At 46.9% G+C, this 14774-nt stretch overlaps 5 protein-coding genes across 5 annotated transcripts; 3 read left to right on the top strand and 2 right to left on the bottom strand.

Annotated features, from left to right (window-relative positions):
* Window positions 1–714: 714 nt before the first annotated feature.
* Window positions 715–4819, top strand: BDV38DRAFT_272509 (ABC transporter ATP-binding protein; the record flags this gene model as incomplete). Its single annotated transcript, XM_032057501.1, has 9 exons — window positions 715–788; window positions 858–1514; window positions 1591–1870; window positions 1935–2081; window positions 2137–2884; window positions 2935–3031; window positions 3105–3686; window positions 3757–4063; window positions 4133–4819. 9 exons carry the CDS (start codon window positions 715–717, stop codon window positions 4817–4819), a joined length of 3579 nt encoding a protein of 1192 aa, XP_031911917.1.
* A 199-nt stretch (window positions 4820–5018) lies between these two features.
* alkB (oxidoreductase, 2OG-Fe(II) oxygenase family) lies at window positions 5019–6716 on the bottom strand. The gene is made up of 2 exons (XM_032055020.1): window positions 6239–6716; window positions 5019–6175 (listed from the first exon to the last, which is right to left on the bottom strand). Exons 1-2 carry the CDS (start codon window positions 6531–6533, stop codon window positions 5361–5363), a joined length of 1110 nt encoding a protein of 369 aa, XP_031911916.1. The 5' UTR covers window positions 6534–6716; the 3' UTR covers window positions 5019–5360.
* Window positions 6717–6779: 63 nt separating this feature from the next.
* On the top strand, window positions 6780–8728 carry nimX (cyclin-dependent serine/threonine-protein kinase CDC28). The gene is made up of 4 exons (XM_032055019.1): window positions 6780–7243; window positions 7358–7866; window positions 7927–8090; window positions 8177–8728. Exons 1-4 carry the CDS (start codon window positions 7207–7209, stop codon window positions 8427–8429), a joined length of 963 nt encoding a protein of 320 aa, XP_031911915.1. The 5' UTR covers window positions 6780–7206; the 3' UTR covers window positions 8430–8728.
* Window positions 8729–9719: 991 nt separating this feature from the next.
* On the top strand, window positions 9720–13093 carry BDV38DRAFT_251091 (calpain-like protein). The gene is made up of 7 exons (XM_032055018.1): window positions 9720–10396; window positions 10460–10646; window positions 10704–10968; window positions 11023–11283; window positions 11333–11438; window positions 11496–11687; window positions 11754–13093. Exons 1-7 carry the CDS (start codon window positions 9965–9967, stop codon window positions 12759–12761), a joined length of 2451 nt encoding a protein of 816 aa, XP_031911914.1. The 5' UTR covers window positions 9720–9964; the 3' UTR covers window positions 12762–13093.
* On the bottom strand, window positions 13062–14716 carry BDV38DRAFT_251090 (uncharacterized protein). Its single transcript, XM_032055017.1, has one exon. It carries the CDS (start codon window positions 14401–14403, stop codon window positions 13114–13116), a length of 1290 nt encoding a protein of 429 aa, XP_031911913.1. The 5' UTR covers window positions 14404–14716; the 3' UTR covers window positions 13062–13113.
* Window positions 14717–14774: the final 58 nt, after the last annotated feature.

The raw sequence follows: 14774 nt of genomic DNA, 5'->3' as shown, positions 1-14774 counted from the left end.
TCTTGGCATCCCGCAAGTCCGTCTGACGGCCTTATTATGGTTGTTCGTAGAGAGCATGGAGTATATCCATGCTGTAGAATCTTACCATTGTGTCCACATGCCAGTTCAGCCACCGTAGCACCTTCTTGGTTGAATATGACGATTGGTAGGGACACTCCTTATTCCTCCACTGTGGTCATTTCTTTTGACTTTTTGATCCGGCAAATTAGTTTACTATTATGCTTAGTGTCTCAGTCAAAGATGACTGCGTGAGTCTGATTCATACAGGAGGAGTATATATAAACCTAGATTGCCCCTGGAGCTCTCAGTAGTGATGTGTACATAAGAAATTCAGAGGAACTTCTTTTCATTCACTATGGTTATTCGCTCTTAGAAACGTTTCTTTGTCTATTCATATAACTACACAGGTATATGTCCAGCCATGACCGATTCATCAGCAATGGAGAAACCAGCTGCTGGTTCCTCGAAATCTTCAGTCAAAGATAACAAAATTCAACATGAAGACTTACAAGGTCACTCCACATTCAAAAGTTTTCTGGTATGACATGAGCACTTCCTTATCACTGGTCACACATGCCTTAACTGAACATGATTATATAGAGGGTCTTCACATTCGGCCGACCCATTGATTATGTCCTCACATTGATCAGCTTACTTGCTTCAATTGGCTCTGGCGTCGCCTTGGCCATGGTAAACCTCGTGTTGGGCAAGTTCATGACACTTCTCAGTGGCTCCACCTTAGGCAGTAGTTTGCCAGACAAGTTTATGTCTCAAGTCAGCAAATTCTCGTGAGACTCAGTCCCTGGTATGGAAGAGACTTCTTCTACTCCGAGCTAACAGATACTGTTTATTTGCAGATTATACTTTGTCTACATCGGGATAGCCAGGCTTGGTTGTACCTACATCTACTCCTCGCTCCTTACATACGTAGCCTACCACTTGACTAGAAATATTCGATACAAATACCTTCGTGCGGCCTTCAGTCAAGAAACGGGATACTTCGATCAAGGGACTGGCGGCTCAATATCAACGCAAGCGACATCTAATGGCAAGTTGATTCATTCTGGAATTTCAGAGAAACTAGGAATCTTTATACAGGCAATTGCAACATTCATAGCAGCTTTTATCATTGCCTTTGTCAATCATTGGAAGTTGACATTGATTATCAGCTGCATCGTTCCGGCTCTGATTGTCGTTGGCGGGGGTCTTTCGTTCATTGATGCTAGATATGAGACTAATATTCTTAAAGTCAACGCTCAGGCAGCTTCATATGCCGAAAATATTCTCAGTGGTGTTCGAGCTGTCCACGCGTTCAGTCTTCAACCCAGGATCACCCACAAGTATGGACAATACTTACAAAGGGTGTTTACAATTGGAACGAAGAAAAATCCAATTTATGGCGTCATGTTTGGCTCCGAATACTTTATCATATATGCTGGAATGGGTTTAGCGTTTTGGCAAGGCATACATATGCTCTCCCGAGGGGATATCCCAGACATTGGTACTGTCTTCACGTATGTCAGACTTTCTCTCTCTTTTCCCAACTTTGAGCAAACGGACAATTTATGATCCTCTGCTAACGTACGAAAGTGTCCTTTTTTCCGTGGTTATTGCGGCGAGTGCCATTACGTCCATCGCTCCTCATACAGTAACGTTTACACGTGCGGCTAGTGCGGCAGCAGAACTATTTGCTTTGATTGACAGGGAATCTGAGATAAACCCGCTCGATGAATCTGGGGATAAGCCGCAAGATACATATGGTGTGATACACATCGATAACATTACTTTCAATTATCCCAACCGTCCAAACGTTTGTGTATTAGAGGACCTTTCCCTTCATGTCCCGGCGGGGAAGGTCACCGCGCTGGTCGTAAGTTTCCCATATTCTCTTTGTATATGAACCGGGAGTGTGCTAATCCTTACGACAAAACAAGGGTGCTAGTGGGTCTGGGAAAAGTACAATCATAGGGCTTCTAGAACGATGGTATAAGCCGTTGGCCGGTTCAATAAAGTTAGATGGGAGAGATATCGCGCAGTTGAATCTAAGATGGCTTCGCACAAACGTCCGGCTTGTGCAACAGGTGACTAGCAGCCTTGTGCATCAAGCAAATTCAAGACACTGCTAATGTTATCAAGGAACCGGTCCTCTTCAACGGAAGCGTTTTCGATAACATCACGAATGGCCTTATTGGTACACCATGGGAGACAGCTTCATATGAAGAGCAACGCAAACGTGTGGAAGACGCAGCTAAGCTTGCATTTGCACACGACTTTATCATGAACCTTCCGAATGGCTACGACTCGCCAATTGGTGAAAGAGGTGGCCTTTTATCAGGTGGGCAGAAACAAAGAATTGCCATTGCACGCAGCATTATCTCTGAGCCAAAGATCCTCCTCTTGGATGAAGCTACTAGCGCTCTGGATCCACACGCCGAAGGTATAGTACAGCAGGCTTTAGATCATGCTTCCAAGAACCGAACGACTATAGTAATTGCGCACAAATTGGCAACTATCCGCAACGCGGACAATATCGTCGTGATGTCAAAGGGGAGAATTATCGAGCAAGGTCAGCATAGCGAGCTAGTTGCCAGGGGTGGTGCATATGCGAGCCTAGTAAAGGCACAAGATCTATCAGCAACACGATCGGCAGATGATGAGGAGCAAAGCACTGAAGACGAGATACCTCATAAAGAGGCTGAGCCAGTCCAGTCAATTGCTCGGTATCAAACGGCCGAGGCACGGCAGCTGACAATGCTTCAGCATCGCGAAGACTTTGGACTATACAAAAGGAGCGGCATTCTTCGCAGCATAGCCAAGATGGTCATCAGCACACCCAACCTGAGGTTCTGGTACTTCCTCACTATAATATGTTGCGTGGCAGGAGGTAAACATATGCCAATTCCACTATTGTCCGTTAAACTAACTCTCTTTTAGCTGCTATTTTTCCGGGGCAGGCGCTACTCCTAGCTAATGTTATGGACATATTCTCAGCCCCTGATATGGTTGACCGCGGAAACTTCATTGCTCTGATGTATTTTGTAATGTCGCTTGGTTGTCTCGTTGTTTACTTTGGTCTAGGCTGGGCCACAAATATTATTGCGCAGGTACGGCATTATCTGCTCTGAATATGGCATTCTCACTAACTCGCGCCACCAGACTTTCAACAAGATTTTCCGCCACGACCTTTTGAGCTCCATGCTTAAACAAGACCTCCGGTTCTTCGACCGACCTGAAAACACTGTTGGTGCATTAACGAGTCGGCTTGATTCGCACCCACAAGCGATTTTAGAACTCATGGGTTTTAACATTGCCCTCGTCGTTCTCTCGGCAATCAACGTACTTGCGTCTAGCATACTCTCTCTGACTATCGCCTGGAAGCTAGGTGTAATGGGCGTCTTTGTTGGGCTACCGCCTATGCTAGTAGCAGGCTATGCCCGTATCCGCCTTGAAACCAAGATGGACACGGATATGGGAAAGAGGTTCTCTCAGAGCGCTTCTATGGCGTCGGAGGCGGTACTTTCTATCCGAACAGTCTCCTCGCTCGCTATGGAGAAGAATATCTTGGAGAGATACACCAATGAACTAGATCAAGCAATTCAAACATCGGTTCGTCCTCTGTTCAGTATGATGGTGTGGTTCTCCTTGACTCAGTCTATTGAGTATTTTATACTTGCATTAGGGTTTTGGTATGCTTCCTTCTTATATTCCTTCTTTTGTTGTCTCCAGTTCATTAGTTTAAACTGACCATGATTCTAGGTGGGGTTCTAAGTTGATCCATGACGGAGACATCACATTTTACCAGTTCATCGTCTCTTTCATGGGTGTATACTTCTCTGGCCAGGCTGCTGGCCAACTATTCAGCTTCTCGAGCAGTTTCACGAAAGCTAATGAAGCGGCAAACTACTATTTTTGGTTAACAAATCTCTCTCCTATGATCCAAGAAACAAAAGAAAACCTCAGCAATAGACCCGCAAGCAATTGTCAGGCGATTGATTTCCAAGATATCCAGTTTTCCTATCCTCTAGCACCAGATACCCGCGTTCTGAAGGGTGTGTCTTTTAACGTACGTGTGCCGCCTGTCACTTCTATTCTTTTACCACCGCGCAGAACTAACATTGTTATGACATTTTAGATCCGAAAAGGCCAATTTGTAGCTCTTGTGGGTGCTTCCGGCTGCGGTAAAAGCACGATGATCTCGCTGCTAGAACGCTTCTACGACCCAACGCAAGGCACCATTAGAGTCGATACTTCCCCGCTGGACAGCATGAATCCAATTTTATACCGACAACAAGTCGCCCTTGTGCAGCAGGAACCGACGTTATTTCCGGGAACCATCTTAGAGAACATCTCGTATGGATTGGACATTGCACCATCGGAATCAGCTAGTGCTCCAAGCTCCGAGGTCGAGAATGCTTGCCGGGCAGCAAATGTATGGGACTTTATCAGCTCCTTGCCGGACGGACTCCAGACACCCTGCGGAACGAGCGGTAGCCAGCTTTCTGGTGGACAACGACAGAGGGTTGCGATTGCAAGAGCCTTGATCAGGAATCCTCGGGTGATACTCTTAGATGAAGCGACAAGTGCGCTTGATACAGAATCAGAAAGAGTTGTGCAGGGGGCATTGATGCAAGCTGCGACAAGTGGAGAGAGGATTACAGTCGCTGTCGCTCACCGGCTTTCGACGGTTCGGGAGGCAGACTGTATCTTCGTGTTTTTGGGTGGCAGGATTGTTGAGTGTGGTAGGCACAGTGAGTTGGTTGAGAAAGGTGGTATTTATGCAAAGATGTGTGAGGCGCAGAGCTTGGATTCGGCGGCATAGGCTTTCCTTTATAGTTAATCTCGTCTTATAGATCCTTGGATATTCCTTTTCTAATATTTTCTTGTTCTTATTTTGCTTTCATATAGAATGATGCGAAGCTAATTATCTCTTTTTGATTTGATATGACACAAGCATCATGCAGATAACTGTTGACTCCACAATATTCTAATACTCTTTCCGAAACAGCATATACTATTGGCTTGCATCTCCGCTACCAAGTTGTTCTATAACCATGGCAAAGCTTCACAAGAACCATTCGCACCCAACCATCTGCTAACGTAACCACCAAGAATTCACATTTTCGCTGTCTTTCTATATGCTGTTCGAGGCTGCCGCTTAGAGAAAAACTTTGCAGTGCTATTTAAGACGAGTCAACGCTTGGTACAAAAACGGATCGTGTGCCATATGTGCGTATCAGGTCAATAACCTTCAAAATATATACAGTAGAAACTGCTGTGTTAAATCTTTCGTGTTTGGGGAATTATTGTGGTAAGTTGAGACCATGCTTCTTCTTTGTGTCCATATCCATTCGTGACAATAGTTAAGTGTGGATGTCTGTGACCGTCATTTGTCGAACGTTCAGATTAACTCTCTTGCCTGACATCCAACCCTTCCACGTGTCAAACTTTGAAGTGCCTGCATCATCGACAGCGCACAATGGCCAATCTGCCAGCCAATCTGGGCATGTTCCTGGAACTATCTTGGGTACAGCATGCCATGCAAAGCGTGACGTGCCGTCCATATACACAGCATCCCCGGAGCGAAGTCGAACAATTTCACAACCCTTCCCATCGTCATGACTAATGAGGAACAGGCCATCACAGCCAAAACTGACACTGATTAAGCCGACATCGCATTCTTCACTGACATCCCGATGAGGGCTCAACGTATCTCCCGGCGAGTAGACATTTAAAATGGCTGCTTGGGCTTCCGTTTGTGGGAATGCCGCATGTAAAACACTTGCAACATCTTCTGGGAATGCTGGCGGGCGCTCCACCGGATACTCTTTGGTGGTCCAATTATACTGGCCGCCCAGAGTTGCCCATCGGAGCTTCTTATTTAGAATTTGCTGAACAGTCAATGGCTTGTGTACGCTTGAATCCTTGGGGTAAACCACACGAGCCGGATTATCTTCGAAGAATGACAGGACGCCATTGCCTTCTGAGCCATTACCCGCCGACGACGTCGATGTTCCACCTTCAATGGGGACATTTTCCGTTTCGCCCGGATAAGTGATGTTGTAGTGTAGATGAAGGTTTGTTTGATGCTCCTTGTTAGACAAGTCTCTATGTAATAAACGAGACAACAGCTCTACTTGTACCGCCGGAGGGAGCAATGACGGGATCATTTGCAAACCTACCATTTGTTAGAAGCTGATTCCGCTATGACTTGACAAAGACAATAGGGCATGATGCTGACCAGAGACAGACTGATGTGTATATACTGGGATATCCTTATGCAGAGTATCATCATCCTTTTGACTTTCTCCGTATGCACGGACAAGTTGGTGGAACACTGGCTGCAGATGCTCACCTGGCATCCATTGTGCGAGAGAGATGTCACTTGGAAGCCTATCAGGATTTAGAGCTTGGAGATCAATAATATTATGATCCAAATCTATATCCGATAACGTGGCTTTTTGGATCTCTTTATAGCGGTGACGGATGGCCTCTGGCGGGCGTTCATGAGCATTGAGTTCTTTAATATGAGCCATAGCGGGAGATATATGCAGTATGATACTCGGTGAATCAGTTCACTGCATTTAACATTAGTCCCAGTATATTAGTGCGAACTATCTCAAAAAAAAAAGTATATCCTCGATTTGCGACCGGTTATTATATATGCAAAATCTCGGTGTCTATTGGAAGATATGAGGATGTCTCGTTTGCCTGGAAATGTATTTTATGTATGCATATCTACATCCACAATAAAAAAAAAAAAAAAAAAAAAGGAAGGTACTCACCGCCTTGAGACGCGGGTTTGTTTACTGTTGTTGATATCATTTTGACCGCCTTCGCTCCCCACCACAGAACGGGCGAAAAGACTCCAGTGAACTGACCCATCGATTTGACAACGCAGGTTTTTCGGAATTGGCTAGTCAAAACTCTTAAAAGCTCGAGATTGGAGCTTAGTCGGCGATCAGTCTGCACTTCCCGTAGCTGTTGATTACTATCCCTTGAACCGACACGCAGCTACTTGACGCCAACCAGACAACCCCCGTTATTGTTGTGCTTCTCGCTTCTTCCCCGGGCAACACAACTCTGTCATTTTGCAGTGCATTTCTGCGTACTGCCCCGCGCTCCGGTGGCTCAGGAGAGACGATTGACTTAATATCCTTCGCTTGAACCAAGCCTGTAACATTATCCTTTGGATATCACGTAGTCACCATGGAGAATTATCAGAAGATCGAGAAAATCGGAGAGGGTAAGGTTCCGAAGAATGACCCTAGGCTCTGCAACCCTTGAACCCCCCCCCCCCCCCCTCTTTTTTTTAAACAGCTGAGGCTCCTCAGTGGCTAATTCGTATCCTTCTCACTAGGAACCTACGGTGTTGTCTACAAGGCCCGTGAGCTCACACATCCTAACCGCATTGTCGCCTTGAAGAAGATTCGGTTGGAGGCAGAAGATGAAGGCGTTCCAAGCACGGCCATCCGTGAGATCTCCTTGTTGAAGGAAATGAGCGACCCCAACATTGTACGACTCCTCAATATTGTCCATGCAGATGGCCACAAACTGTACCTCGTTTTTGAATTCCTGGACCTGGACCTCAAGAAATACATGGAGGCTCTCCCTGTAAGCGAAGGTGGACGTGGCAAAGCACTCCCGGATGGCTCTGCACTAAGCAAGAGTATGGGACTGGGGGATGCCATGGTCAAGAAATTCATGGCTCAGTTGATTGAGGGAATTCGCTATTGCCACAGCCACCGTATCTTGCATCGGGATCTCAAGCCTCAGAACCTCTTGATCGACCGTGACGGCAACCTGAAATTGGCAGATTTTGGACTGGCGAGAGCTTTCGGTGTTCCTTTGAGAACCTACACCCATGAGGTATTTACATTGGAAACTAATTGTTCTTGTTCTACATTGGCATTGACCGTTCAATCTTAGGTTGTAACATTGTGGTATCGCTCTCCCGAAATCCTCTTGGGTGGACGTCAGTACTCTACTGGTGTTGACATGTGGTCTTGTGGAGCTATCTTTGCAGAGATGTGCACTCGAAAGCCGCTTTTCCCTGGAGACTCTGAAATCGATGAAATCTTCAAGATTTTCCGGTATGTTGACTCACTTGTCGAAGACAAACGAAAAGGGAGAAGGAAAAAAACGACGTTATGATCTCTGACTGCTTTTCTCTACACAGACTCCTTGGTACACCGGATGAAATTGCCTGGCCTGGCGTCACCTCCTTCCCCGACTTTAAGCCGACCTTCCCCAAGTGGAAGCGTGAAGAAACCCGCGCACTCGTTCCTGGCTTGGAAGAAAACGGCCTTGATCTCCTAGACGCCCTTCTCGAATACGATCCAGCACGGCGTATCTCTGCTAAGCAGGCCTGCATGCATCCATACTTCCAGAACGGTAGCTCTTACTATTCCGGTCGCACCCGCAGGCACTAAGAGAGACCCTCATGATGTGTAATGTGTTCGTGGGCGGCTGCGGCAGACTCAGTGGCGCTATCCGTGCAGCGTAACAGCGCTCCTACCGCCTCCCCTCCGAATATCTTCGACGCTCTTATGCTTTTTCTCTTCTTTTATTCATTTTTCCTTTTAATTTTACATCTTCCTTTTCCGACTGGTTTGCGGTTTATTAAATGTCTTCTACTCCTTTGTTCATGGCGTTAATCATGGTGCGATGACCGGCAGGAAAGAGATTAGGTTACTGGATATTGCAAGGAGTGTTGTTGTCTTGATGTATGCATACATACCCATTTATAAATCTTTTATATATTGTGTAAGTTTCAAGGGGTACAGCAAGAAGGATCGTAACTACTCTGTCGTGCTGGATCACGGGTTTGGGGTGCTTTTTGGTGGGTGGGTGTGCCCAACGCGACCCAAGCAATTGGCCAGTAAGATAATCTTCGCTCAGCCTCAACGATTCCTTCGCCTTGGCCTAATTCTCTTCTGAAGGCCTGTGTGGATTTTCCCGAGTGGGGAAATCAAGAACTAACTCAAGTGTCACTTTCGACATCCCAATAGCCCCATCGCTTATCACTATACCAACTAGGCTAGTGATGAATCATGGCCCAATAACATCAATTATCGCCGTGCTTTTAGCTCTATTAGACCAACTTCTAACGTTTGGTAACGGAGGCTTGCAGAATTCCACAGCCTCCAAGTGAATTCTGGTCTGGGCCTGTCGACCAGCCCAGCCAGAGAAGACTCGCCAACATTGAATTGTCGGCTGTGTTCTTACACAGAAAACAACGCAGTTATTTCCCTGCATATGCACCTGTTATTATTTGCCACTCATATTACATGGACTTTAATATACGCTTACCCCGGTATGAAATTAGTGGACATGTTACATTCGAGGATGGCGGTTCGGCAGCCTGCAGAGTCCGTTCAGCTGCCATGCTTTGATGAGTTACGGCGATACCTCCTATTTTGAGCATGCCAAATGGGGGCCAAATGCAATATTCGGGAATCCCGTTAGCAAGGGCTATCAGCCCGTTGACTCAAACGGTTTAGAAAGCGTTCGGCATAAGCGCGGCTTGCATATCATTCGCTTATGCTCCGAATCGCTGAACTAAAGAAGACGAGCTAAACCCTGCCATTGCGTACAAGGCGTCCCGGGCTAAATTTTAGACTGTATATCATGCGGCACCCCGATTGGCTCACTTATCATTTTGTATTAAAAGGTGTGTGACGAGAGAGGTCCAGTCCACTAACTTTATCAATCTGATTCGCTCAGCCTCAGGTATCGACACGAGGTGGCCGTGTGAAGCCTTTGTTTCAAGGCTATCATTAGATTGCGCCTTGATTTTTTCTTTTTTTTTCTTCCTTACATTTTGAGCTGAAAATAAACGTCTTCCTTCGACGTATAAAAGCCCCTTAGCTGTATCGGTGACTCTCGGTGCTGCGACCAAATCTCAAACTCATCACCACCCCACCTGAGGCCATTAGCCAGTAGAGCCCAGAAAAGGCTCGCAAAAATGGACCACGACGACGACCTCACCGACATGGTTTTCACTCCACCACTCTCAACACGCTCGGGGGGTCGAAAGCGAAGGGCAAGCCAAACGCCGCAGGAAACCCTGCGGCAATTTTGGAACCAGTTCAACTCCAAATTCCCAGGTAGAGTCTATACTGTACTGCCCGACAATCCCTATGCACGTACCAAAGCAGAAAGGGTACCGAAAGGTGTTATCCAGGGACAAGACGCGGGCAAGTCCTATGAGGAAGCCCGCAAGGAATGTCGACGGGCCGTCGATCGCATTGTGAAAGAGTGCGAGCGGCTGAACCAAAAATATACAGACCCGCATTTCGACATAGAAGTTGATCTCAAGTCAGGAAAGAGGAACTGCTTGGATACGCTCGAGGAGGAAAATATGGAGATGCGCCCCAGAGGTGTGAAGAGAGTGACAGTAAGTTATGCAGCGCATGCCGCTGCGATCAAAAAATAGCTATGATCTGACAGGTGGTTTTAGGAAATCTTTGAGAAGCCACGATTCTTCGTCAATGGACCAACTGCTTCCGACGTGCGTCAGGGTCGCGACGGTGACTGTTGGTTCATGGCTGCCCTCTGCACAATGGGCAATAAACAGGGTTTGATTGAGCAGATTTGTGTAGCCCGGGATGAGAAGATCGGCGTCTATGGATTCGTCTTCTATCGAGGTATGTGATATCTTGTGTCAATCTTTTGCTGATGCAAAAGACACTTACACTTTCCAGATGGTGAATGGCAACAATGTATCGTGGACGACAAATTGTACCTGCGAGCGGCCGACTACGATGAATCCGTCGATGAGCGGCCGATTTGGGACGACATAAATCGGGCTGATACAGAAGAAGAGTATCGAAAGGTCTGGCAGACTGGATCGCGAGCTTTGTACTTCGCTCGGTGTGTAGATGAGAACGAGACTTGGTTGCCATTGCTTGAAAAAGCTTATGCAAAAGCCCATGGCGATTTCTCGGCCATCGAAGGTGGTTTTGTAGGGTCAGTGTTGCCACTACCCATCGAAGGATTCTATTAGCAACTAACATTATATAGGGAGGCTATTGAAGACTTAACTGGTGGTGTTACTTCCGAGATCCTGTCGAGCAGCATCCTAGACAAAGATAGATTCTGGAAGGAAGAGCTCATGAAAGTCAACAAAGATTTCCTTTTTGGTTGTGGTACAGGCTTGTACTCTAACTGGCTGGACCCGAAGTATCAAGGCCCTCCAAGAGACAGAAAGGGTATATCCGAGAACCATTCATACTCGATTATGGACGCAAAAGAAATCGATGGAGAGCGCTTGCTTCGTCTAAGGTATGTCTATCCTAGAATGTGACACTGCATCACTAGCTGATCAATCCAGGAACCCTTGGGGTAAGAAAGAATGGACCGGCGCATGGAGTGACGGGTCAGAGCAATGGACACCGGAGTGGATGGAAAAACTAGGACATAAATTCGGCAACGATGGTGTATGGCCCCTCAGATCTGGTCTAGCACGAGATACAGGCTAACAACACATGTCACAGTTCTTCTGGATCTCTTATAACGACCTTCTCAAGAAATACCAGCACTTCGACCGCACCCGTCTGTTTGGACCGGAATGGTCAATCGCCCAGCAGTGGACTACCGTGAATGTGCCATGGTCTGCCGACTACCACAGCACTAAATTCATGGTGAACGTGACCAAAGCAGGCCCAGTAGTCCTCGTTCTCTCCCAAGTAAGCACCTGCATCCAGGCTGCATTAGCACGCATGACTTAAGAGAAACCCCACTAACCTAAAAAGTTGGACTCGCGCTACTTCAGGGGACTAGCTGGTGAATACGGCTTCGTCCTCAAGTTCCGGGTGCAAAAGGAAGGGGAAGATGACTACATGGTGCGCAGCCAAAGCAGCCACTTGATCTGTCGATCCGTGAACGCAGAAGTTGATCTCGAGCCTGGCCGCTACCATGTATTGATGAAGGTCACGGCGTACAGAAACGGTGAGATGGAGTCGACCGAGGAAGCGGTAAGCCGCTTAGCACCGATCAAACGAGAAAAACTCGTCCAGATCGGTCTCTCCTACGATCTGGCACATGCCAAAGGCATGGTAGCCGAGACGGAGGATGAGAGGCGAGCACGCGAGGAACTAGACCAACGTCGCAAGGCAGCAGAAAGACAGAAACGGATTGAGGCCACCAGGAAGAGGTTGCAAAAAGATTGGATTCGGCAGCAGAAGATGACCGCTCGGAAACAAAGAATGGCTGAGAGGCTTTCTGCCAAAAGCCATAGCAACGCCGTTAGAAACAAAGCCATCGAGCAGATTCTCACTGACGGCCCAGTACAGTCTCCGGTAGAATTGGGTAACGGCTCAGGCGGTGGCTTTGGTGCGGAGCATACAAGGAATGAAAGCGTGCCAATCATACAGTGCAACGGTGTTCATGTTTCCGAGGCCGAGATTACCGGGAAAGGACAGTCGGTACAGTCGACTTTAGACTCCACGTACTCCAGTGTCTCATCGTACCATGAAGATCTGGACATGTTGGAAGGATTCGAGTTTGACCCTGACCTTGATATGCCCCCTGAAGAGCCGGCAGAGCCGAAGTCTGTACCCTTGACATCCAATGGCTGTCTGGAGGAGATCACCAGTGACCCTTGGAATGCTGTATGTGTCGTGGGCTTGCGGGTCTACTCCAAAGATCCGCAGTTGTCACTCGAAGTAGTTCGTTCCATGTCTGGAGGTGATACCGGTGCCGCGCTTGATATGGATGATCCCCTGAAGAGTGCTTCCTTTAGTCGACTGGAAGCCAACTAATTCTATGATCATGAACACGTCTCGGTTAATCAAAATAGGGGCTTTTCTTTGGCGTCTCAGCGATTGATAGCAATAGTGATTTATAAGTACAAGCATCATGTGGATATAATTTAATTTTTGGTTCATTCATCCATTCATTATTCATCATTGTCATCTCATTGCCATATTTTATCATTACTATTCTAATAGCATCAGCATGTCATGAAACCAGGCGTTCAACTCCCCATGTCTAGGCACAACTTCAAACCTGTTAAAACAAATATAACACAAAAGAGGCCCTGCAAAAGACTTGGATAGCAAAAAGAAAAGAATAGGAGAAAAAAAAAAAAAAAAACCCTCTATTCACCCTTCGTCATAGTCTGGCCGTCGCTAAGATTTGTGGATCATTCTTGAATTCGGGGCCTTTAACCGTGCCCTGCATGGGGGCCAAGTCACGTTCCTCAAGGGCACCTGGCTCGCCAGGCTCAGGTTTGGAACCATCATATACTCCAGCCAGGAACTGCATAAACGCTTCCAGGTACTGGACAATTCTCCCTTCAGGTATACCCCTCAGCACCTCTGACAGGATACCGGGTGCGTAGTAGGGAAGAATGGCAGTGCCATCTTGAATGCCATTTACACTCAGTCCCTGCACCAGATCCGTCTTTGTAGAAGATGGCAAATCCGAAAAAGCGTTCTGAAACAGCTCTGCTTTCCCCTTCGTCTCCACTCGCCCCATGCAAAGAAGTCGAAGAAGTGCACGCTGTTCCGAGATTTTAGTAGATAGTGAAGCGAACCCATCGGCCTTCAGAATATCAGCACGGTAAGCCAAATAGTTGTCGTAGCATTCTGGCCAGTCTGAGTTTTCCATCTTGCGATATTCATCCAAGAGCTCAATTGCCTTCATATAGTGACTGAATATCGGCTGCGTCATCACAATGCACCCGCGCGGGTCACTATGCGCAGCAGCCCCTCCGACATCCAGCAACGTTACCATGGCCTTGATATTGAATGCATCCTGAAGCTTGTGGCAATTATTCAGAGCAAGCATGCTGTGCGGGACTGTTTCCCCCTGAACTATTTGTGAAATATCAAGTTTCGAGCCGATCCTCAGGCTCTGGATGATATTATGTTTCTTGGTTTGGTCTGTGATGGTTTCCAACGCAGGCACTAATCCCTTCTCCGCAGCCTTGAGCAACACTTCTCCATGGTTCTTTTCTGGGATTTCCACGCTCTGGGCAAGAGCTTTATCCTTCCCGATATCGTCAATTGCAATTGCAACAATAAGAGCGTATAGATCCTCTGGGTTAGGCAAGCCATGGCAAAAGAACTCCCGCAACTTCATGAAGGAGCCCTCTTCAAGCTTCCCGTTATCTTGGCCGCTTGTGAAAGTGTTATAGTCGCCCGCCAGGATCCATTTGATGGCCAACATGCTGGTTAGTGTTCGATTCACTTCATGGAAATCCTTCCCGAAGACTTTCTGTGATGGTGTCCCGTTCCAATTCCTCGTTGCGCCGGATTCCACGGTGGGACTTGCATTCTTTAGATGATTGAGCTCCGTCTCAAAGGCGTTCTTGAAAAGTTCAAGAACCTCATCATCTGATTTGGTGATAAATTTGTTCGTTTTAACAATATCAACAAGAGACTCCTGTTGATCGGCCATATTGGACAACAATTATCTTGAGACAATCTATCTCTGCATAAATTAGTGAAAAACTGGGCTCAGCGCCACGATAAATAGAAGGATGCACGGAGGCCGCTTTGGTGAGAAGAGGCTGAGCTGAATATACTCAGAAAGGGTCAAAGGGTCATTCATTGCCCAGCCGGCTGGGAGGGCGGCTAGCGGTATTTTACACCAAACCAATCGATAAATTTTAACGAGAAGAATTTATTTAAATCAAGGTTCGAGGAAAGATTCCAAATGAGAAAGGGCAAGGGCAAGGACAAGGGGGACTGAGTGACAGCATTCTTGGACGATAGAAGAGAATACACAAAAAGTAATCCATTATTTCTATTCTGGAATACAACGAGGAT

Source organism: Aspergillus pseudotamarii, assembly GCF_009193445.1.
Source record: "Aspergillus pseudotamarii strain CBS 117625 unplaced genomic scaffold BDV38scaffold_39, whole genome shotgun sequence".
Lineage (NCBI taxonomy): Eukaryota > Fungi > Ascomycota > Eurotiomycetes > Eurotiales > Aspergillaceae > Aspergillus > Aspergillus pseudotamarii.
This window is presented reverse-complemented; position numbering and strand designations above follow the sequence as displayed.

Excerpts from the sequence above, each read along its gene's own strand:
- alkB (XM_032055020.1), bottom strand. The coding sequence starts at position 6,533 with ATGGCTCATATTAAAGAACTCAATGCTCATGAACGCCCGCCAGAGGCC. Across the intron at positions 6,176-6,238 it reads TACACATCAGTCTGTCTCTG|GTTTGCAAATGATCCCGTCA; the intron begins GTCAGCATCATG and ends AACAAATGGTAG.
- nimX (XM_032055019.1), top strand. The coding sequence starts at position 7,207 with ATGGAGAATTATCAGAAGATCGAGAAAATCGGAGAGG. Across the intron at positions 7,244-7,357 it reads GATCGAGAAAATCGGAGAGG|GAACCTACGGTGTTGTCTAC; the intron begins GTAAGGTTCCGA and ends CCTTCTCACTAG. Across the intron at positions 8,091-8,176 it reads GAAATCTTCAAGATTTTCCG|ACTCCTTGGTACACCGGATG; the intron begins GTATGTTGACTC and ends TTCTCTACACAG.
- BDV38DRAFT_251091 (XM_032055018.1), top strand. The coding sequence starts at position 9,965 with ATGGACCACGACGACGACCTCACCGACATGGTTTTCACTCCACCACTC. Across the intron at positions 10,969-11,022 it reads ATCGAAGGTGGTTTTGTAGG|GGAGGCTATTGAAGACTTAA; the intron begins GTCAGTGTTGCC and ends AACATTATATAG. Across the intron at positions 11,284-11,332 it reads GAGCGCTTGCTTCGTCTAAG|GAACCCTTGGGGTAAGAAAG; the intron begins GTATGTCTATCC and ends TGATCAATCCAG.
- BDV38DRAFT_251090 (XM_032055017.1), bottom strand. The coding sequence starts at position 14,403 with ATGGCCGATCAACAGGAGTCTCTTGTTGATATTGTTAAAACGAACAAA.